This window comes from Bos taurus, chromosome 2 (genome assembly GCF_002263795.3).
Source record: "Bos taurus isolate L1 Dominette 01449 registration number 42190680 breed Hereford chromosome 2, ARS-UCD2.0, whole genome shotgun sequence".
In the NCBI taxonomy this organism is placed as follows: domain Eukaryota; kingdom Metazoa; phylum Chordata; class Mammalia; order Artiodactyla; family Bovidae; genus Bos; species Bos taurus.
In genome coordinates this window covers 132,020,537-132,044,032 of record NC_037329.1, presented here as the reverse complement: position 1 = coordinate 132,044,032, position 23,496 = coordinate 132,020,537, and the positions used below count along the sequence as shown (strand labels likewise).

Genomic DNA, 23,496 nt, shown 5'->3' with positions numbered 1-23,496 from the left:
GCAAATTTCCAGTCCTACTCTCCCCTTCTATAAGGAATTCTAGAACCGCTGTTGACTCTCAAGCTCCACACAGCTGGGTATGCAATGGTCACTGTCTCCGTTTATGACCATGGGTAGGTAATGAGCTTGGAAGGCTCCAAGAGCCATAAGTAGCCTGGAGGTCATCCATGTTCTCTTGGAACTGTGGAGCCTAGGAGTCCAGCCCCTGGCTTGGGTAGGGCCACAAAGCTGAGCTGGGGTGAGTTAAGACAGGGCAGGGGACAGGAACAGGACTGCTCAGTGAGGTCTCTGACAGGCCTGGCAGGCCAGCAGGGCACATAACTCTTTTTCCCAGTTGGGATTCTACTTGGCCACCAAAAGCTTTAGGATTATTCCCGCGTCAAGTGGGCACACATGGTCCCAGAACAGCCTTTGCTTTCTCCCCTCGAGCCTTGAGGGCAGGGCCTTGGGGTACCTTGGCTGCATAGGAATAGGGGAGGCACAGGAGCCCACCTGTTCTTTTCTCTGGGCCAGCCCTGCCTCAGATCTAGAAGCCACTCTAGATACAAAGGTGGATGTGTGGAAAGGGGGTGGGGGATCAGAAGAAGGGGAGGGAGGGTGGGGGAGAGGAATCTCTGTGGCCGGGGGTCCTGTGATTTCATGAGGCTGAGCACCCCAGGCCCAGGACACAGAGATGCTGGGCCACAGAACCAGAGATGTCAGCAGGCGGAGCCTGAAGCTGCTGCCTCATTTCCCCCCTCTCCTCCCCTTTCCTTTTCCTCTTCCCCACACCACCCATCTAAGCTGAGAGAAGACGCAGATTCACTCCTGTTTGCTGGGGGTCTGGGGACATGTGGATGCCTCTGGATGCCCCAGCTGTATTCTGCCCCTCCTGTGTCATCCTGATCAAATCACTTAAGGATAGAAACCCAGTTTGCATGGGTGTTCACATCATGACCTCATGGGATCCTCCAGCCATGCTCACCATAACACATCATATCTCATTCAATCCTCATTACAACTCTACAAGATTCTGTTAGTGCACCCACTTTACAGAAGAGAAAACTGAGACTTAGAGAGGTGGCGTTAATTTCTCAAGGTCATACAGCTAATTAATGGCAGAACTGGAATTCAACTCAACTCCAAAGTGTGAGCTCTCCTATAATCCCAGAATGGAGGAAAGAGATGATCACTAGCCTCACCGTACAGATGAGGAAACCAATTCAGAGAGGTCAAGTCACTGCCAATGGTGGTACAAATGGGAAGTGGTGGAGCCAGGATGCAAACTCACTTCTTTTACCAACAGCCCAATGTCTATTCTGCCAACAACAACAAAGTGAGGCATCCTAAGTAGATGAGCTCAGAGATTCTCTCCAGCTGAGATCTTTTTACTTTCTGGGTTGGGACAAAGAGGAATTGGAAGGAGGATGAGTGTAAATAAAGCAGCAACTTGGTCTTCTGGCTGCGCCTCACACTCCCTGACTCAGGAAGCCAGTGGGGCTGCCCCAGCCCTGCCCTTTCAGTCTCACCACACCCCTCACTGAAGGAGTCATTCAACAAACAGGGTGGTCAACACTTGGAGCTTGGATTTCCCAGACCACAAGCTGACCACTCCAGGCCTCTTCCCTGAAGCCACCGTGTCCACAGTCACATCCGACACAGTGGCACCCGTCCCGACCCTCTGACTCATCAGAGCGTGTCAGCAGTGGGAGTGGTCCCCACGGGAGCGCATAAAGCACCCGTGGACCCTGGGCATCCACGCTGGGACGAGCGCACACACACACCTTCTGTCCCCAGCCCTCTCCCTCACCCGCCCTGCCCAGCACCCCCAGGGGCGCGCACCTGGCCGCCTCCCGGCAAGGACACACCCCGGGGGGAGGAGCTGCCGTCGCGGTGGGGCCCAGCCCACACCGGCTGCGAGCTCGCGTTCCGCTTCTCCGCCGGCCCCGGTGGATCGACATGGCCCAGGAGCGTCCCAGCCTCGCCCTGGAGCCCCAGCACGTCCAGCGGTTGCTGCTGTCCTGCCAAGAGGCCAAGAAGTCCGCCTACTGCCCCTACAGCCGCTTCCCCGTGGGGGCCGCTCTTCTCACCGGGGACGGCAGGATCTTCTCGGGTAAGGGCGGCGCCTGGGGGTCCCCTCCGCGGCAGCCTGGGCGGAAAGTCAGAGGAGGACGCGGACGGGCAACAGGGGTGCTCCGTCTCCCCTCTCCGCTGGGCAGGGCCGCCACACCCCCCGGCCCTGCCTGCTGTTCCAGACGGCCGGGATGAATATACTGCTCAAGCCCCATGGCTTTCCATTCCTGGGGGGCCTGGGAAGCGGAGGCGAGATGGGGAAGGAAGTGGGGAAGGGGAGGCCACAAATGCACAGCCTCGGGCAGCTCCCGCTGGAGCCGGGAGGGAGAGGGTTAACACTTCCTGAGCCCCGCCTCTGTGTCTGGCACCCTGCAAAGACTTCAAGGCTACAAGTGCAAGTCCTCACCGCCCCCACCCCCCACCCATCAACCTAGGAGTTACACCCATTTTTTGTAGTGAAGAAGGTCCAGAGAGGTGACATGGCTTGCTCGAGGTCTCACGGGTTTCAGTGACCAGGGCAAGGGCGCCCCAAACCCTGCTTTCTTCCTGTCACCCACCACCCAGGGGGCTGGCTGGGCGTGAGATCGAGTAATCCAGGGCTGACTCCTTAGTCGAGCGCGGGCCTTGCAGAAAAGGAGCCAGGTGGGTTTCAGGTGGCCAGTATTGAGTGCCCTCCTGCGGAGAGAGAGACAGGAATCTGAGCCGGCACAAATCTGTTCCTAAGCGACTTTTCTTTGGTTTGCTGGCTTCATAGAAAAGCTCACTTGAACAATAATTCAGACTTGTTTTTGCTAAGCTTAGGGACATCCCCTTTAATGACAGTGGGGAACAGGGCGTGGAGGTGGCCGGTACGCGGAAATGCCAATTGCCCCTCCCCCCGCATTCCCACTGCTGCCCCACGCAGATGAGAACTGGTCCAGACGATAGATGCGAATCCCTAGCCTGCCCAGTGCTGCCGCCCAGGATCCCCCTTCCACCTGGCGGCAGCCATCTGAAGGACCAGAGGCTTACATGTGTAATCTCATTGGTAGCTCACACCCACCCCAAGCACCCCGGGCTCAAATGTGAGGCCCTTGCCCCCACCACTGTTCAGCTGGGAGCCTGGCTGGAGTCCCACACCTCCCCCTCTATGGTGGCCCTTCTGGGCTGTCCTTGATGTTCATCTCATCCCTTGCCTTTTGAGATTGGAACTTAGAGTTTCCCTGACTCCCAAATTTGCTTTCCTGTGGGGGATACAAAAATCTCTGAGTATCATGTGGAAATTCAGGCCTGGCCCAGTGGCTCAGATGAGCATTAAACATTAACCACTACCTCAAACAACACTGCAACCCACAGGCTCAGGGCCTTGAACATGCAATCCGCTATTGATTCGTCCAGCACCTCCATATCTCCTATGGATGGTGTACAGAGAGGGGCCCTCCGCATCCTTGCATTGATCTATTCATTCAACACATGTTTGCCAAACACCAATTATGTGCTAGATAATGTATCAAGTGCTGGAGATGCCGCTGGGAGCAGAAATGACGGTCCCTGCCCCCACGGAGGTCTCCACTCCTCTTGTACAGGCCATGGCTCCAAGTGGGAGCCTCAGCCAACGACTGTAGGAGAGAACAGATGAAGTGAGCAGAGGTGGGGCCTGTTTAAATGGCAGGGAAGGACCTGATGTCACCAGGAAAAGGGTCGTGCAGTGGGCATTTGTGGAGGCATTATGGGATGGGTACAGGCCCTGGAGGAGTTAGAGTCTCCTGAGTTTGCATCGGCACAGCTATTTCTTGGCTGTGTGTGACCCCAGGCTAACCCTCCTGGGTCTCAGCTTACACATCTGTAAAGGGAGGATCACGGGCCTGCCTTTCAGGATGGCTGTGAGCAGAGCTGGTGTTCCTGGCCCAGCAGTCCTCCCTGGTGGGCGGTGCCCCTGCCGCCTCAGTCATGAAAGATGTCGGATTTCACCCTGGGTGTGAAGCTTTCCATGAGCTCATGCCTTTAAAGGGGCGACAGTGCTTAGCGCACAGTTTCTGGCCCACGATAGGACTGTCACCACTAGTGACTGCTTCTACCACTCCCATTAATGGCATGATGGTGATGGCTTAGAGGCAGATTGTGGAGGACTTTTGAAGGCCGAGTGGAGACACTGAGATTTGATGAGGTAGAAAGTAGGGAGCCAAGAAAAGTAACATGAAAGGGGGTTTGAGGACAGTGCATCTGACAGGTGCTCAGGGAGGACGGGGGCAGAGGGAAGAGTGTCAAGGGGGTGATGCATGTCTTGCTTGCTGACTGCATGTTGCCTGGCCTATAGTTCAGGTTCGTTGAATGTATGAGAGAGTGGTTTGGCCTAGGTCACTGGCAAGTGGGGTGAAGAGGAAGGAATTATCTGGGAGGGTTGTATGGGACACATGGATTGGACCTAGGGTGGGCCATATGAGAATGAAAGGAAAGAATATCATTCTAGGGTTTCCAGCCAGGGAGACCAGGGGAAGGATGAGACAGAGTTGGATGGTGCTGGGGACATCGTGGGCAGGGACCAACAGTCATATTAATAACTACAATGGATTAAGCCTTCTCTAAGCACTTCTATCGGAGAAGACAATGGCACCCCACTCCAGTACTCTTGCCTGGAAAATCCCATGGACGGGGGAGCCTGGTAGGCTGCAGTCCATGGGGTCGCACAGAGTCGGACACGACTGAAGCGACTTAGCAGCAGCAGCAGCAGCAGTTCTATGGGGCTTCCCAGGTGGCTTAGGGGTAAAGGATCTGCCTGCCAGTGCAGGAGATAAAGGAGAGGTGGGTTCTATCCCTGCATCAGGAAGATCCCTAGAGGAGGAAATGGCAACCTACTCCAGTATTCTTGCCTGGAAAATCCCATGGACAGAGGAGCCTGGTGGGCTACAGTCCATGGGGTCTCAAAGAGTCAGACCCAACTGAGTGACTGAGCACACACACACACTCACACACAAACACGTCTATGAAAGATCTTTTGCGATTTCATAGCCACCACATGAGAGGAGACAGTGGGTGCCACATGCGTTAGAGCACTTCAAGTTGCAGACACCAGAAACCAACCAGCACTGTAATGGGCAAAAGTAGATCCTGCCTCAGGGACAGCTGGATTCAGGAACTCAAGCGCCACCATGCTCTTCCTTATCCTGGATGCCGGTTCCTTCCTCTTATCTAAAGGTGGGCTTTCTCCAGGCATCGGGAACATGAGCTCAGGCATCCCTAGTTTACATTCTTCCAGCCTTAAAAGCAGAGAGGGAAGAATTCTTTCCCACTAGCTCAAGATGGAAAAATTCCAAGGAAGGGCTCTGATTGGTCCCTCTCCAGTCACATGCACATCCCTGGGCCAATCACTGTTGGCACAATGGAATAGTATGATGGGGCCAGCGGATTCATACACAGGCTCCGCCTCGATGCAGAGAGAGTGATCTGTTACTACCAGAAGGAGTGTGGAGGTAAAAGCAGACCTAACCAAGAGCCAAATGCACATTTACAAATGGGATAACTGAGGATCAGTTTCATCTGTTTCCAAATTCCTTGCTCCTTCTGCTGCCCCTCACTGCAGTGTGGATGTGCCGAAGAGGGCAGAGAGAATTGTGCTGAGGAGAGGGGACCGATGGAGGGCATTCACCAGAACCCCTGGGTCTCCTTACTTAGAAGCAAAAGGGAGAGCAGACGGCAGGAAGGCCAGGCTTGGAGAGGAGGGGACCTTGAACAACCAGAGGAAACCAGGTAGGGCATCAGGGGGTGAATCAGAGATGATTAGGACACAGACGCTAAGCTCCAATACTTTGGCCACCTGATGTGAGGAGCTGACTCTTTGGAAAAGACATTGATGCTGGGAAAGACTAAAGGCAGGAGGAGAAGGGGACAACAGAAGATGAGATGGTTGGATGGCATCAGCGACTCAATGGACATGGGTTTGAGCAAGCTCTGGGAGTTGGTGGTGGACAGGGAAGCCCGGTGTGCTGCGGTCCATGGGGTCACGGAGAGTCAGACAGGACTGAGTGACTGAACTGAGAAGACAGGACACAGCTGAACTCAGACGCTGTGAGTTTATAGCTCATAGCGGGATTCGTCGGCCCAGTTCTGTGACTTTCTCCAGCCTCACAAAAGACTAGCCCTCCGTGGAGTTACCACCCTCAGGGGCAGCTGGTGTCTCGGCCAACTCAAAAGCAAGTCTGATAGCCTTGCCGTCATGATCTCTTCATAATGGCTTTATTTCCTCTGTTATCCCTGACCCTGGCCAGGGCCTTGTGCCCCTTGCAGCTGGGCCACCAGGATGGTAATTAATAACTCCAACAATTACCTTCTCTCGTTGCCGTGGGGAGAGGAGAGGAGGTGCTTGTGGGGGAGAGAGAGCTGCTGGGGGACTGGGGCAGCAAGGACCCAGAGAAGAGTTAGGATGGGACCCAAGGGGGTGGGGGTGGGGCCAGCCAGGGCCGCCCAGGTGGGAGGGGCTGGGGGAGACTCACGGAGGACCACCCTGTGGGCACCACCCAACAGATGGGGGACTTCCTCTTCTTCAGCTCAAGCTCTTGGAATGATGATCTGCCCCTCCCTTTCCTCCTCTCTTAGAACGATTGTAGCGCTCTATATGTTTCGTTGCCATGGATGGAGGGGGGAAGGTCATGGAGTCACTTTACTGGATCAGCTGTAATTAATTTGGGAGGGAAAAACCATATTTAAAAAAAAAAAAACAAAAAACTTAAGGACATTCTGGTTAACTGCTGAATGCAGCTTGTTTTGACTTAACCTTTAAACCCGATCCTTCATCTATCTTCCCCCATCCAGTCCCTGCCCTCCGGATTCCCTCCCGGGGGCTCCCTTTCTACCTCAGGACCACTCTTTATGCTTTATACCGCAGGCCTCCAGGTTCCCTAACCAGTTTTCTCTCCGTATAGCCCTGCCCACCCGTTCCCATCCCAGCCTCATCCACTGGTCCTCTCCACTGTCACTCAAAAGCAGCTTATCACAAAGACAGGCTTCGCTAACACCCCTCAGCTCTCTGGTTGAGTTAGGATAGAATTCATTAGTGAAACTGCCGAGTTGCATTTGCAGCGGGCAGGGAGGCAGGAACATGGAGAGAGGGGAGTGTTCAAACACATGGCTGTGACATCTGTCTGGTGCAGTGGTTCTCACGTGTGGCCCAGACCCACAGCCTCTGACACCTCCTGGGAATTTGTTAGAAGTTTCCATTCATGGGCTCTGATCCAGAACTGCTAAAGCAGAAGCTCAAGGGGTAGGACTCAGAAATCTTGTTGTTGTTTTTTTTTAATTAAAAAAAAAAAAAAGTTTATTTGTTTGGCTGTGCAGGGTCTTAGTTGCAGCTCGTGGAATCTTTGCTCTTCCTCCCGACATGTGGGATCTAGTTCCCTGACCAGGGATTGAACCCGGGTCCCTGGATTGGGAGCACAGAGTCTTAGCCGCCAGACCTCCAGGGAAGTCCCTCAGAAATCTCTTAAGAAGCCCTCCAGGAGATGCCCACTTGCTTGAATGTGGGAAGCCCTGCTCTAATCTGAAGATCCCTCAGAAGGCAGAGCAGATGCAGATTCAGGGGACAGTGCTCACTTCTCTGGGGGACTGGTCCCGGTCACCTCCTTGTGAATTCCTTTCCCTGCTGTTGTCTTGATGATATCCAACCCCAGCTCTACCTTAAGTACCAAAACACCTCAGAACACAGCCTCACTGAAATGCCACAAAGAAAAAGAACACTCTGTGTGTCTGTCAGGCCAGGACATGAGTTGCCTTCCTGCCCCTAGTCTCAGCTTTTACCTTCTGTAAAATGGGGTTATAATAGCATTTGCCCTACAGAACTGTTAAAAATTCCATGGAGTGCCTGGCAGATAAAGTGAAATTGAAAGTCTCTCAGTCATGTCCGACTCTTTGCAACCCCATGGACTACACAGTCTATGGCTTTCTCCAGGCCAAATACTGGAGTGGGTAGCCTTTCCCTTCTCCAGGGGATCTTCCTAACCCAGGGATCGAACCCAGGTCCCCCTCATTGCAAGCGGATTCTTCACCAGCTGAGCCACCAGGGAAGCCCAAAGGAAAGCAATAAAAGAAAAGATTAAAAGAAAGCAATTAGTAGTAATAGCACTATCTTTATAGTATTATTTTTGGTACAATCTTTTCTAATTATGGATCCCTAGCTTGGCACCATCCCAGGCCGTCTCTCCTGTATGTTTGAGTCAGTGAGGTGAACACCAGAAATGGAGTTGGTTTGCCTGGATAGATGATGTTTTTGTTCTTTGGGCTCAGGGAAGCAAAACAATATTGTCTTGCCTTTCAGGATTACAGTTCACGGCCAAGGATTTCCTTCCTCCCTTCCTCCTCTTTCTGTTTTTTAAAGCAAGACTGGGAAATTACACTTGAACTTGCTAGAGGCCTCAAATACACTTATTCCTTCGCACCTCAGAGACTTAGCATCAAAGTGCAAAAATCCAGCCCTTTGATAATAAGTAACTGAGCATCACTGTTTTCGGCTCTGGGCCCAGTGACTGTTCCAGGCCCTGATCATACGGTAATGCATTATACAGACCAAGTCCCTGCCCTCAAGAACTTATACCTGGGGAGTAATGGGGAAATTAGAGAATAGAGACGTTCCAGGAAAGTGTTAAGTGTTAAAGCAGGAGGAATGGATTGAGAGAGTTGGAGGTGGTAGAGGGAGGAAGAAATTTTAGATAATCAGGGAAGGCTTCTCTGAGGAGGTGACATTTAAGCAGAGACCTAGGTAGAGTGAGCCATGTGCTTAGAGCGGGGAAGAGAGTCCCGGGCAGTTAGAACAGCCAGTGCAAAGGTCCTGTAGCAGGTGTATACTTGGAAGCAAAAGGAGATGAAGTCCAAGAGGTACGCAGGTTGGCACCAGATGATGAGGGACTTTCTGTAATCATGGAAAGGATTTCAAAGTGGCCTGAAGGGCAGAGACAGGGTAACTGTCACACCTTGAGTAGAAGCAGCAGAAACTCAGTCCCACCACCACCAAAGCCTTGCCATTCAGGCGATTAGGAATAGCAGCTCCAGCTGCTGGACATTTAGTCTGTGCCAGGGCTTGTGCTCCAGAGAAGCAGTCCTCTTGCCTGGCAAATCCCATGGATGGGGGAGCCTGGTGGGCTGCAGTCCACGGGGTCGCTAGGAGTCGGACACGACTGAGCGACTTCACTTTTGCTTTTCACTTTCACGCATTGGAGAAGGAAATGGCAACCCACTCCAGTGTTCTTGCCTGGAGAATCCCAGGGACGGGGGAGCCTGGTGGCTGCCGTCTATGGGGTCACACAGAGTCGGACACGACTGACGCGACTTAGCAGCAGCAGCCGCAGCCGCAGAGCTTATGCTCATTGCTTTACTTGCGTGAACTCAACTCATTCCCACTAGAGGCCTGAGAGGAAGGTGCTGTCGTTTTCGTTTTACAAACTGAAAATGAGACATTCAAGGAGGTTCAGTCCCTTTCCCAAATTCTCAGAGCCAGAGGGCAAAGGGTCCCAAGGCAGAACAGAACCCACGGACTCTTTCTACAAAATTCTATTTGAACAGTAGGGTATGTGAGCACGCTCCCTTCTAAAACACTCTCTCCATCTCCTTTACTGGATTGTTAACGTTTTCACACACAGAAAAGGAAGAGTTCTCTATAAGAGGTCATTCTGAACTTCAAAAGCAGACACAGGCAATTGTCTTCAGAGTCTGGACCTCTGGAAGTCTGACAATTTGCTTTAAGAGCACCTCAGCAAAACCCAATATTTATGTGAATCATGTCTAATGGGAAGAGTGTTCCTGAGTCAGGGACAAGGCAGGGGCTGGGAGGGTTGCTAGACCGAAGTGGAGTGGGGAGCAATTCTTCTGCTCCTGGGAGCAGCAAAAGTCAAACACAAGGGAGCCGACTCTCGTCCCGGCCTGACAGACACTAGGAGCGGTTCTTTTTCTTTGTGGCATTTCAGTGAGGCTGTGTTTTAAGGTGAGTTGGTGCTTAAACAAGGTCACAGGTCAGCAAAGGTGGGAGGGGCAGGCAGGTGCGAGCAGGCAAGGATATGTTTAAAGGAAGTCATTTCCAACAGGGATCAGAAACCTGGCTGGGGAGACTAGGTAGGAAGCAAGAAAGACTCGTTCATTTATTCACTGACCTAGCAGAGGGGCTGAGCATTCAGGCGCCCGCTTTCCAGGCTGCAGTAACTCACATGTGAATATGAACACGTGCTTTGCCAAAGCAGGCAGTCCATAAACATCAACCACTCCTTTCAGGGTTACAACTGCCTGACTGCTGGCTGTCCTGTGTCCCAACTGTATCAATTGATTCCTGTGGGGCTGCAAATGATACAAAGGCATGCAAACTGTTTTAGGCAAAAGGAGGGTACGTCGGTTCCTATAACTAAACGGTGGCAGAGCTGGAGTGTTTCTGTACTTCAGGGGCAACCGGTAGCAGAAGGCCAGACTCTTGCCACTGTCTCTCATCTGAGTTGATTCTCCTTTCACCGTGTCCTATTGGTCTCCTCTGTAAAGAACAGAAACTAGCCCGCCAGCAGGACCCAGGCCCAACTCACAATGTTAGAGAACAACTTAAATTCCCTCACAGAGGGATAGTCTGATTGGCCCAGGGTAGGTCAGGTGCTCAGCTCTGATTGGCCCAGTGTGGGTCAATTGCTCTGCTCTGATTGATCCAATGCGGGTCAGGTTTCATCCAACACTTGCACTCACATCCCATTGGCTAAACCTATAGGACTCTACGAAGCTTCCTGGGAGGCTGGGAAAGCAGTTTCTAGCTAGGTAGGGACGTGCCCAGCTAAACTCCAGTGGATTTTTTTTTTTTTTTTGGCCACACCTCCTGGCCTGTGGGATCTTAGTTTCCCAGCCAGGGATTGAACCCATCCCCTCTGCATTGGAAGTGCTGAATCTTAACCAATGGACTGCCAAAGAGAAATCCCTAAACTTCAGTGGGTTCTACTGGAAGTGTGAACACTGAGAACAATTAAGTCTTTGCCATAAAACCCCCTGTGGCCTGTGAGTATCTGTGTACTTCTTTCTTCACACACATTGGACCCACTTACAACTTCTGTGGGTGACAACCCAAAGTTCACCCAGCTGCTGCATCCAGCCCTAGCAGCAGGATCCCTTGGTGGTGCACAGTCCCCCTTCTCAGGTTGAGATGTGGCCCTGATCATCCAGGGGCCTGAAAACTAAAAAATAGTCATCTGCCCCTCACTTCATTCCCGCTCGGGCACCACGCAATGTGGAGTAGGAAAGACTAACCGTCATCAAATCTCCCATTAGGCAAACGGAACACCCGTGGACCACCAGTCCATGCAGTTACCAAGTCTGTGGGGCAAGAAGTGTGAAGACTCTGGTGCGCTGGAGTCCACCTTGCCTCCCTTTTCTGCCCTGGGGGTAACCCCCTTGTCCACTGAGGCTGCTGGCTTTGCCCTCTGGGAGCTTCTTCCTTGACCATTTATCATCCTCGGCCGTACAGCCAAAGTGAGTGTCCAAGAGAATACCCTCCTGGAGGGCACACAGCTCTCTGAGCTTACTTCTGATGGTAGGGTCTGGGGGGCTCTGTATTTTCTAGGGATGGAACAATTGCAGGCTTTTATAGGCCAGACCTTTGGCTTCATTGGCTACCCAATTCTGTCACACCCAAAGAATCCTTTCTGTGCAACAGTTCTTCAGCCTGCCAACTCCCCTGTTTTACTAACTGGTTTCCCTGCCCAGCCCTACCCTGCTGCCTCTTTTGAACGGTGGCTACCTTGAAGCTCCCGAAACAATGGCTAGGTGGAAATGACAGCCTTAACCAGATCTTTGCCACAGGGTGTCTCCCGTTGCCAGGTAGAAAATCCTCTGAGTCAGTAATATAGTTTGCCTTCCAGTTTATTCCAGGTTGGGGCTTTAGCAAATAATCTGCCAGGAGTATCAAGGGCCATCCGATTTCCTTCTTGCCATATCTTTGTTTTCTTTCACATTGATTTAGTTGCTAAGTCATGTCCGACTCTTGTGACCCCATGGACTTAGCCTGGCAGGCTCCTCTGTCCATGGGATGCTCCAGAGAAGAATACTGGAGTGGGTCACCATTTCCTTCTCCAGGGGATCTTCCCAACCCAGGGATCGAGCCCGGGCTTTCTGCATTACAGGCAGATTCTTTACCAACTGAGCTACAAGGGAAGTCCCATTCCCAACTGCTGAGCCAAGGCCACTTAGTTTCGTTTTGTTCTTTTTGTCAAAACTACATCTTATTTTTACTGCAAATCTCTGTTTTAGTTGGATATAGATTAAGTTACTCTAACCAAAAGATCCCAAGATGCAGAGACTCGAATTCTTTTTCTCTCCCATAATGATTCAGAGCAGGCAGCTGGTCCCGGGCAACTTAGAGCTCCCCAGGTGGCACTAGTAGTAAAGAACCCACCAGCCAGTGCAGGAGACAGAAGAGATGTGGATTCGATCTCTAGGTCTGGACAGTCCCCCTGGAAGAAGGCATGGCAACCCGCTCCAGTACTCTTGCCTGGAGAATCCCCATGGACAGAGGAGCCTGGCAGGCTACAGTCTGTGGGGTCACAAAGAGTTGGACACGACTGAAGCAACTGGGCACACACGCACCGGGGCAAGCAGGCAACTTGACCCTGCTCCACGAGTTGACCAGGTTTCCAAGTTCCTTCTGTTTTGTTGCCGTTCCATCCTCATGAGCATAAAGCACATGGTCAAAGCTGTCCCACCCCGCCCCAGTCTCTGCAGGAGAGAAGAGAGGACGAGGCAAGTCTCTTTACAAAAGATGAGACCCGGAGTTTCCTACCTCACTTTGTGCCACATCCTATTAGGTGAAATGCTGCAAGGGAGGCTGGGAAATGTAGTCTCTGAGCGGCCATGGGGTCAGCCATATTGGATTGAAAATGACCTGTATTACTTAAAGGAAGAAGGAGAAAATGAATACTGGGGAACAATGAATATCCTGCCTCAGGGAGAAGGGCAAGCTGTGAAGAGTGACGTACTGTCTATCACACCCTGATGGTCCTGGGAGAGTCCAGCTCCTGTGGCCATCGGTTCATGGCCTCACCTGCCTGCAAAGGGGAAGTCTGCTGGTCAGCCACTCTGGCTATGCCAGTGTTTTGTCTCCTGGGAAGAGCCCTTGCCCATTTATCCCCAGGGACACTCCACAGAGGGCCACCGGGGAAGACTCCCTTACTCCGGACTGTGCCACCTTGGCAGCCCACCCTTCACTGGAGGAAATGGATGGCCTTAAGGCTTGTATAATCACAGACACCCTTTGCAAAGCCTGGGAGCTTTTTGTTTCTTATTTTGTTGCTTTTGACACTTCTGTTTTGCAAATCAACTCACAGAGAACCCTGACAGCTGGTATCCACATCAAGAATTTGACCCAGGCCCGATCTTTGAATCAGCATCGCCACCATGTCCCAGGCTGTGGTTTCCGTCTCTGAGACCCAGGCGGGGGCTCTGCTCACCTTCTTAAGCTTCAGCATCTCCCTTGGCCCTGACCTCTGCTGGGAAAATGAGGGTGGGGTCATCAGCCCTGTGAGGCTGCGCCTGCTCCCAGGTTCTGCTTCAAGATGCCAGCACTGCGGAAGTGAGGAGAGTGGGAATTCCCTGGGCAAAGCCACCACACCAGTGAGTCACAAGCCTCCCAGTGCTTCTGGTCAAATTGCCCTCTCCTTCCCCTACCTTGTTCTGAGTAGCGGGTCCCTCCCAGCTCTGGAATGGGGCAAGCTTCTTACTCAACACATGCAACAGGAAGTGGTTTTGCTGGTAACACAACTGGACTCTCCTCTCTTCTCAGGGTGCAACATAGAGAATGCCTGCTACCCGCTGAGCGTCTGTGCTGAACGAACTGCCATCCAGAAGGCCATCTCAGAAGGGTACAAAGAGTTCAGGGCAATCGCTATTGCCAGGTGAGTGAGAAAGGCCAGTCGTAGCAATACTCGTTCATCTGTCCAGCCAGCGTCCACCACACACCTGTTACTCACTCATTCATTCATTCACCTGTGGTGTTTATTCTGAACTTCCTATGTGCCAGGCACTCTAGGCGCTGGGCTGAGGGCTAAAAGTAGAAGATAAATAAGAGACAGACTCTGCCCTTGGTAAGCCTAAAGAGCAGATAAACAGTCAGGACAACTCTAAGACAAAGGGAGGTGTGTTCTTGTTCTGATAGTAGTCCCAAGTACAATAGCATCCCTACAAGATACAGTAGAAAGGCCACTAAGAAGCCTAAAGTGAGAGGGACCTAAAAGCACCTGATTAGACTTCCTGGCCACTGTACCCATTTTACAGTTGAAGAAACTGAGACCCAGAGAGGATGAGCAGCTTTCCTAGGAATTAGTGGCAAAGCTGGGACAGATAGATCTCTAGAGTCCGACTCCAGAGCTCATTCCACTTTGCTGTGCTGTGACGGGAAATGAAACCCTCTTCCCTGCTCTCCTTGAGCCAATCCGGGGATCCTGTCTTCACTGTCCAAGCTGGCACCTTTGCTTGGCATCAGTCACCCCTAGGTGCAAGAACCAGGATAAAAGGACAGGCTGGTGGGGTGACAGCCAGGCAACCCAGGTTATGGTTTAAACTGATCAGATTCCAGCCCGAGTTCTGGCTGAACAAGAGCACTTATCAGCTCTCTCTACATGCCCCAAACATAAATATCCAAGTTCCCACGTGTGCCCTCAAAGGGAATTCTTTGAGTTCTGGCCACGGACCCAGACTCAGTGGCTTCAGGATTCAAGTGATATGAATGGGCTGTTTTATTAATTCAGACCCCATTACACTTCTGATTTAATGATAAATTACTCTTGTGTGTACCGTTGCATTATCTATGAGAGAGAGTTCTCTTAGCAAGATAACAGCACAGGGAAAATAGGTAGGAAATGTTGAATCTACCCAGAAAGAGACTGCAGGGCTGACCTGGTGTTGGTCTTTAGAGACATCTGGGTGTATGGGTCATGGACTAGGAGTAAATGATCTCTTCGTTGTCGGGGAGATGCAGGCCTTTTCTGGCAGAAATATGAGGACCAGGAACAAGGATGATGGGGTCTGCATGACAGAAACCAGCCTCCATTTCTTTAATAAGATCCTCAAAGGAGCTTGGTCTCGCCCCTGAGGTGATCCACTTTATTGAAGGTTTTTTCCCCTGAGTAACTAGAGCCAAGGATGCGCTTCTGGAGGAGGGCCTCAGCTTCTGAGAGCTCTCCGTGGGACCAAGGTCTGTCCTGGCTTCCCTCCGGCTTTGGGAGGAATAAATGAGGCCGCCCTGGGAACATTCTGTGCAGATGAGCAGAGATCAGGATGTGAATTACACTTCAGGGGAGAAAAAAGAGGTGGAGGGGATAACTCAATTTCAAAGCTGATCCAAGAAAATAATGATATTCTGGGGAAAAGGAGGCCAAAGTCAACAAAAGGAGAATGGCTAGGTGGCCCTGCTCTGTTTAGAATGTTCCAGTTGAAAGACTTTTTCTCTTGGTCATTGTCTACTCTTCAACATGACTGGGTTTTGTTTGTGATGATTAGTAAATGTCCTTGTTTAAACAAAAACTACATTTTTTCCAGCGCCCAACCGCTCCTCTCTGGGTGCTCAGCCTGCACTGGCATCCCCAAGCCAGAAAAGCAGTCATTACTGCTCTAATGATTTGTTAAATTGAGAGTGTGGATTTAGAGAGTGAATGGGAAGTGCCAGCTCTCTTGTTAGTGCTGATGGGCGTGCATCATCTCAGAGAGCCCCCTCGAGATCTGTAAAATGCAATGTGTGCAGCTCAGGGGGGATTTGGCTAACGAGGAGATGAGCTTTCCCCCCTGGGGTCCCCGCTGTCATCATCAAAGTCGATAGGTTTCCAGCGCGTCAGGTCTGATGAGCTGGCCTCATTGTGTGCCCAAGGTCAGCACAAAGCACAGGAAACTGTCAATACCCAGCACGAGGCAGGGGAGGCAGAGGCTAGAGGAAAGGGAGAGGGGGGGATGAGAGGAAGGAAGGTCCCTGTGTGCCCAGCACCTTCTGGGGTGCTTCTAGTCCCACCTCTCCCCTGCGCCTAACCACTGTCTGCCTGTAGCTGTGACATTTACACACAGATTTGATCTCCCTTTGAGACTTCAAGGTCCTGCAGGCCGGGACTCTCGGACAGGTCTTTGTTGCTCCCTCCCAGGCTTGCCTAGCACAGAGCAAGCTCTCAGCCAACATGCGTGCAATGAAATAAAAAACAGAGACTTCCCTGGTTGTCTAGTAACTAAGACTCTGTGCTCCCAATGCAGGGGGCCTGGATTTGATCCCTGGTAAGGGAACTTCCCTGGTGGCTCAGACGTAAAGCGTCCGCCTACAACGCGGGAGACCCGGGTTCAATCCCTGGGTTGGGAAGATCTCCTGGAGAAGGAAATGGCAACCCACTCCAGTGTTCTTGCCTGGAAAATCCCATGGGCGGAGGAGCCTGGTTACAGACTATAGTCCATGGGGTCGCAGAGTCGGACACGACTGAGCGACTTCACTTTCACTTTCTTTCAGGGAACTAGATCCCATATGCCACAGCTAAGACCCTGCACAGCCAAAGTAATTAACTAAAAAAAAAACAAAAAAAAAACTTGGTGGACTTCTCTGTGACTCAGTGGTAAAGAATCTGCTTGCCAACGCAAGAGACACGGGTTTGATCCCTGATCCCAGAGCACATGCGTCAAAACTATTGAGTGTGTGTTCTAGAGCCTGGGAGCCGCAGCTACTGAAGCCCAGGCGCCCTCGAGCCTGTGCTCCACGAGAGAAGCCTCGCAGTGAGAAACCCACCCCACAACTAGAGAAAAGCCCATGCAGCAACAAAGACCCAGCACGGCCAAAAATAAATAAATACAGAATAACAGAGTCCAGGACTTCCCTGGCAGTCCAGTGGTTAATATTCTGTGCTTCTAATGCAGGGGGCACGGGCTCGATCCCTGGTCGGGGGAAGATCCCGAATGCTGTACGGTGCAGCCAAAAAAACCCAAGCACATCCTCCAAAGAGCTAACGAGAGGCTCTGGCTGCAACATCAGCCGCTTGGTAACCAGAAGGGTTCATCCGGCTCAGTGTGCATCCTGGGCAGCGGTCCCCACCCTCTCAGGTCCCCAAGCGGTCCCTCTATAGCTAGGAGTGTGAGTGTGCTCAGTGAGGACCCACCTTTCCATGAGCAGGTGCTTTCTTTAACTGGACCTCCAGAGGTAAAAGGGAGTTGTCATGAAGGTTAAATAAAGCAGCAGCCCTCCACTCTCTCTCCCCTCAGCTGCTTTATTCAATTCACAGCATCTGTCTCTAGCTGTAATTGATACGTGGTTGGCTGATAGGCTGATGGTTTGCCGGTTATCTGGTTCACCTGATTAGTCAAAAACTCCCGAGTGCAGTGAATTCCACCTGCTTTGCTCACGGCTCTATCCCCGGCACAGACAGTGCCTGGTGTATAGTGGGTGCTCAGTAAATAACTGTTTGTCAATTAACATGAGAGAAACACTGTAAGATGCTTTGGAGGGTGTCTGGCACATTCTAGGCATCTATTAAATAATATGATAATTATTGTTAATACAAAATAGGTGAATTATATAATATTATACCACGTAAAGCACATCGTGTATAATAAAACTGTACATGACAAGGTACAAAAATTATGACAGATATCCTTATCTATCTAAAGGAATAATGCCCAGTGACTGGTATAGGCAGTAATAATGTGTGTATTGCATTCTAAAACTTAGGAAGTTCTTTGCACGTCTTAGTTCATTTTATCCTAGCATTTCTACAGTGTGGATGACCTTATTCCCCACATTTTATAGGCAAAGAAATGATCCTTGCACGGGTTAAAATGACTTGGTCAAAGTCACATGTAATTAACAAAAGGAGGAACTGATCAAGAACTGAATTTTAAATCCTGTGATCTTCCAGAGACATCAGAGAACTGTGGGTCTTAGAAGCGCAAAGATGATGGTGACCACTGGCTTAACCTCTGACGCTTTATCAAGCTTGGAGGTTCTTACAGTTTCCTCTTTCTTTAAACACCATCCTTTGTCCTGCTCAGAACTGGAGGGCTGCCTGCGGGTGCCTTCATCCCCAGAGACAACCCCTTGGCTGTAAGCTTCTCTTCTCCAACTTTCTCAGATGCAGGGTACCCAGTTTTCTCAAGGACTCACAGGTGTCTTATTCTTTTATGCCTCAGGACCTTTGCACGTACTATATCCCTTGTCTGCAACAGAGAAAAACCCAGAGCTTCAGAATAGCTCTCTGTTACTTCATCTTAGTGAACCTGTGTCCTTGATGATAAATGGTCATCTGGATGCTCAGGTTATACTGAGAATTAAATGAGACAATGTCTATAAGTGCCTGGTCCAGAGATTGGAGCAGATCAGGTTCTCACTATTGATGACTTATGAACTCTACGCTTCCTCCAAGGACCAGGTCAATGCTACATCCTCCATGAAATACTCTCTCTCCCTCCCTAGTCAAGGATCATGTCCTGCTTACCATGTGTTCTTACTGTATGTTGTTTGAAATGATAACTCATCTAGTTTTCCTTGTCACCCACTAGGCTGAAGGCCAGAGACAAATTCGCTTTAACCTTTGTGTCCCTGGGTTGTGGGTGATAGTAAGTGTTCACTAAACATTCTTTGAACACACCAATGAAAAGAATAGTCCTAGCCATGGTCTTGCCTCTTGTGAGTGTGGAAAGTTCTGTCCACTTCTTCTCACCCTCTAGGACAGGCTCATCTGTGAACCAGGAACTGCCTTGAGGGATTTGACTTAATCTGCAGGCAGGCAGGACTCTTGAATTTAAGCAATCATTCTCAAGTTTCCAGAGACTGATCCATGTTTTTGTTTCTCTGCTTCCCCAGTGACTTGCAAGATGATTTTATCTCACCCTGTGGGGCTTGCAGACAGGTCATGAGAGAGGTAAGCAACTTCCCTTTCTTTCTGGAATGGATCTCCCCTCCTCTTCCCTGCTCTTCCAGGCCCTGGGAGCCAAGCCAGGCCAAGTGAAGAGACACAGTGACTGTCCTATTAGCTGGGTTGGCTGACTCCTAAGGCCTTCCCAAGCTTGCATGAATCACTGGAAATTATTCTTTCATTCAGCAAATACTTCCTGAGTGAATGTCTGTTCTGGGCTAGGCATTGACCCTGCTTTGGCGAGACAGCGGTGAAAAGACAGGCCAAGCCTCACAGGCATTATAGTCTAGTGTAGAAGACAGACAAATAAGGAGCAAAATAAATCAACAGTTAGAGTTGCTGAGAGTGAAGAGGGCTACAGAGAAAAAAAAATGCAGAAGAAAGGAGTTGAGAGCGACAGAAGGTGGAGCTGACTCTAGGTCAGAGTCAAAGGTCAGCAAACAACAGCCCGCAGGCAAATCCAGACTTTTGCATGTTGTTGTCCCACACACCAATTCACACGTTCCCTCTGGCTGCTTGGGTCCTACCAGGGGAGAGAGAAGAGTTACAACACGGACCTAATGGCCCGCAAAGCATAAAATATTTACTATCTGGCCCTTTATGGGAAACAGTTTGCCAACCCCTGCTTTTAGATGGCCGGGAAGGGAGTCTCTTTGAAGATAACATTTGATCAGAGATATAAATAAGGAGAAAAGATGAGACAGACCAAGATCTCGAGATTTGCAGGTGGAGGAAGCAGCAAGTTTAATGCCCACACGCTTGGTGACTTGCATGAGCAGTTTGAAAGCCAAAGAGGCTAGAACACCGGGCAGGGCTTGAGGGGGGGTGACGGGTAAAGATAGAAACGCGGTCAGGGGCGCATCACACAGGGTCTAGTAGTCCTTGGATAGAGGGTATATTTCACTCCAGGAATAAAGGGAACTGAATCGTACACTTAAAAATGGTCAAAATGATAAACCTTATGTATATTTTGTGATATTAAAACACAAGTTGGGGGAAGAAAAGAATAAAGGGAATTCAGTGGCTATTTTTAAAAAGAAGAGACTCAAAGGATCTGATGTACTTTTTACAAAGATCTTGGTTGGAAGCCTTCAGTTTCTTCAATTCTAAAAACCAAGGGGCTGAATTCGATCCTTTCTTCTGAATCTGGGCTCAATGAGGTTTTTGATATGCACATGTACATTTGAGGAAGAGGGATGTCAATAGCTCTGATGGACTCTCAAAGGGGCCTGTGCCGGCCAGAGCCCACAAAGGCTAAAGCCACCAACTTGAAGGGTCCCCAGGCCTTGAGCTCTGATGAGACATCCTCGACCCCTCTAAATACAGCATTTCATTTAATCCCCACGCCCCGCCTGGAGGGAAGTGTGGGCCGTTTGTCAGAGAAGCAAGTGACCTGCAGAAGGACACACAGCCCGCCAGTCAGTGGCAAGCTGGCACTCACTATAGCCGTTCCGGCCGACAGCAAAGCCCACACTCCCCTCGTAAAGGCCCCCTCCCTACCTTCATGGTCCTACAAAAGGGACACATTATTTTTGGCCACAGTAGAGATAACATGATGCTGTGCAGAATCAGAGTGGCTTGTTCCATGGGGGCTTCTGCTTTGGAGTTGCTGGAATTTGGTGGGAGGCGGGTGGGGGGATTCAGTTTTGCTGTTGAGTCTTGGGGGGTTACTAGCATCTCTAGAACACACAGACATCCTCATCCTCCTGCTGCTCGCCAGGCCTGCAAATCAGGCACAGTTAGCAGGACTCATTTCCCAAATCTAGATGAAAAATGCCACTGGGAAGGCTCTGAATTCACATTAGGGACTTCATTCACCCCTGGTTAGAGGGGCACAAATGGCCGCCCAGTACCACGGCATGTCCCAGGCCACAGGCAGCAAGCACATCAGGATGCCAGCTCCCTGACTCCCCAGGCCCTGCCTCCGTCTAATTGCTCAAGGCTGTTTTCTCCACGCAGATCAGATGTTGGCAAATGAGAGATGGCAAATGGAAAAGCTGAAGGAGAGAGAAGCAAAACGGAAACCAAAATGCAAATAATAAGAGCTGAAGCTTGGGGGCTGGAGGCCTGGCACTTAAACTCGCCTCCACTCAACTTTCACCCACACCCTCAGGCAGAGCCCGCCAAGCAGAGAAATTTCCTTCCTTAAAACATTAGCTTTAAAAAGACGGACTGTGCCCGATAATAACGTGGTGGTTTAGGCCGAAGCATCAAGAGCAGGCTGCAGAGCTGGCGGTCACTAGGAGCCCTAGCTGTCAGTACAGATGGCTTCCACTGGGCATTTACTACATGCCAGGCACTGCGTGCGGGCCCCTCCCACCCACTGCCTCCAGTACTCTCCATCTGGCCAGGTAGAGCCTCAGGCTGTTGACTCCAACTCCCCAGGCTATGCTCCATTACACTGCTGACCTAACTCTCCACCCAGGACACCTATCTTCCTGCCTGATAAGTCTTTTGTCTCTAAAGCCATTTCACAGATCAAGACAGTGAAACCCAAAGAGTTTCATCATCTGCCCCATGTTTCTCTGCAAAGCCTCAGTTTTCTTATCCGTAAAATGGGAATAATATCCACCTGCCTCAAAGCGCAGATGATGCAATCCTGCTGTTCATTGTACAGTGTGTGACAGGCACGCAATCTCTCCAGGTTCTCAGAAGTTATCGAGAGGCCCCAAGGGAGGAAGATATGAGTTGTCCTTTGTCACAACAGGAGGGGATCTGGCCCCAGGGGTTAGATATTGTTCTTATAAAGCCCCATTGTTGTTCAGTTGCTAAGTTGCATCGGACTTTTTGTGACCCCCATGGACTGTAGCACGCCAGGCTTCCCTGTCCTTCAGTATCTCCCAGAGTTTGCTCAAACTCATGTCCATTGAGTTGGTGATGCTATCTAGCCATTTCATCCTCTGCCACCCACTTCACCGTTTGCCTTCAGCCTTTCCCAGCTTCAGGGTCTTTTCCAATGAGTCAGTTCTTCATATCAGGTGGCCAAAGGATTGATGAGTCCTCATCACGGAACAGAGCGTTTACTGCCCCTTAGCAATGTGCCAAGCACTGTGCTAACTGCTCATGCCATCTTTCACTGGCTCCGCCCTCAGGCCCTATCAACCAGGTACGATTATTATCATTCCCATTTTACAGGTGAGAAAACCGAGGCACAGAGAGGCACATTAGACAGTAAGAGGCACTCAACCCAGGCCAGACTCAAACCAGGGCAGCCCTCCCCTCAGCCACACTGCCTCCCTCACGCTGGCTTTGCCTCTTTTCCAGTTTGGCACCGACTGGGCTGTCTACATGACCAAGCTGGACGGCACGTATGTTGTCAGGACAGTCCGGGAACTGCTGCCTGAATCTTTTGGGCCCGAGGACCTGCAGAAGATCCAGTGAGGGATGGAGAGCACCCTCTGCCCCGGAGCCCCTGCATTCCTACACAGGCTAAAGGGGATGACCACCTGGAGGACTTCATGAAGACATTCTCACAAACCGGGGGACATCTGCCAAACAGGCCCAACCCCCCAGGCACTGGGAGGAGACTGTTTTTGCAATTAACACTGGAGCCCCAGGTTTCTCCTGAAGTGATACAGCGTTTCCATTCCAGCCCTTCCTTGCAACCCCTTCTTGTCCTCCCCAGAACTCAGGGCACCCCGGCCTTCTCTCTCCTTCCCATGGGCCCTCTTTCAAATTCCAACCTAGTCTGGACTGCTTCACCATCTGCCTTCCCAAGGTTCTGTCCTGCTCTGGGTGACTTTTCTAATGATAAACATCACAAAACATTCCAGAGAGGCTTTTAGCTCCATCTCTGTCCTTGCTGGAGCTCTCAGGAGGGGCAGTCTTTATATTAAATAGAAAGACCTGGACTCTCTCTGCCAGGAAAAGAATCAGGCACCTTGGATCTGTGTAGCTGGTGTGGAGAGCTGAGTCTTTAGGTCTCTGTGCCTTCTTCCGATGAGGGGCCGCTGGACTGGGTCTTACTGCAAACGGCCATTTCTAGAATCTGTTCTGGGCTAAGTCAGACCTGGGCCCTGCATGCTGTCACCCCCAAGTATAAAGGGGATGGAGGGGGCTGTTTGTCTAGATGGGAGAGCAGACATCTCTCTGAGGACCTACTGTGTGTCCAGTGTTTTTACCTGGATTATTTTGTATTTAAAGTACTCAGTAAAGTAGCTATCTCCCCCTTCTTACAGCTGGGGGCCCTGGGTCTCAGAGAGGTTGAGTAACTTGCTTTAGGACCACAGCAAAGTTTAAACCAAAATCCAGGTCCCATCACTTCCCCCTTGTAAGGTATAGTTCGGGCTGAGGCAGAAAAGGAAAGATGACCTCAACGGAAGTAGGTTACCTTTATTCAGGCAAGAAGGGGTGACAGTCGACCAGGCTGAGCCCCAAGAGGGATCAGGGAGGCTCCATATGTATAGGGAGGTTTGTGGAAGCGATAAGGGAAACGTTAATCAGGCGGGATGTTTTGGGTATTCTTTAGTTGAGTGGCATTTGTAGTTGGGCAGGGGGTGATAAGTCTTCTGGGCAGGTGTACGGGGTGGAAGGTTTCTGGACAGGGGATGATAAGTCCCAGATAGATAAAACCGGCCTGGAGCATCAGGGTGGG

General features: G+C 50.8%; 1 protein-coding gene across 1 annotated transcript; it reads left to right on the top strand.

Moving 5' to 3' along the window:
- Positions 1-1,741: 1,741 nt before the first annotated feature.
- On the top strand, positions 1,742-22,674 carry CDA (cytidine deaminase). Its single transcript, NM_001193110.2, has 4 exons — positions 1,742-2,092; positions 13,814-13,925; positions 18,851-18,908; positions 22,167-22,674. The coding sequence occupies exons 1-4, from the start codon at positions 1,939-1,941 to the stop codon at positions 22,281-22,283; spliced, it is 441 nt and encodes a 146-aa protein (NP_001180039.1). The 5' UTR covers positions 1,742-1,938; the 3' UTR covers positions 22,284-22,674.
- The last annotated feature ends 822 nt before the right edge of the window (positions 22,675-23,496 follow it).

Excerpts from the sequence above, each read along its gene's own strand:
- CDA (NM_001193110.2), top strand. The coding sequence starts at position 1,939 with ATGGCCCAGGAGCGTCCCAGCCTCGCCCTGGAGCCCCAGCACGTCCAG. Across the intron at positions 13,926-18,850 it reads AGGGCAATCGCTATTGCCAG|TGACTTGCAAGATGATTTTA; the intron begins GTGAGTGAGAAA and ends CTGCTTCCCCAG. Across the intron at positions 18,909-22,166 it reads GCAGACAGGTCATGAGAGAG|TTTGGCACCGACTGGGCTGT; the intron begins GTAAGCAACTTC and ends CCTCTTTTCCAG.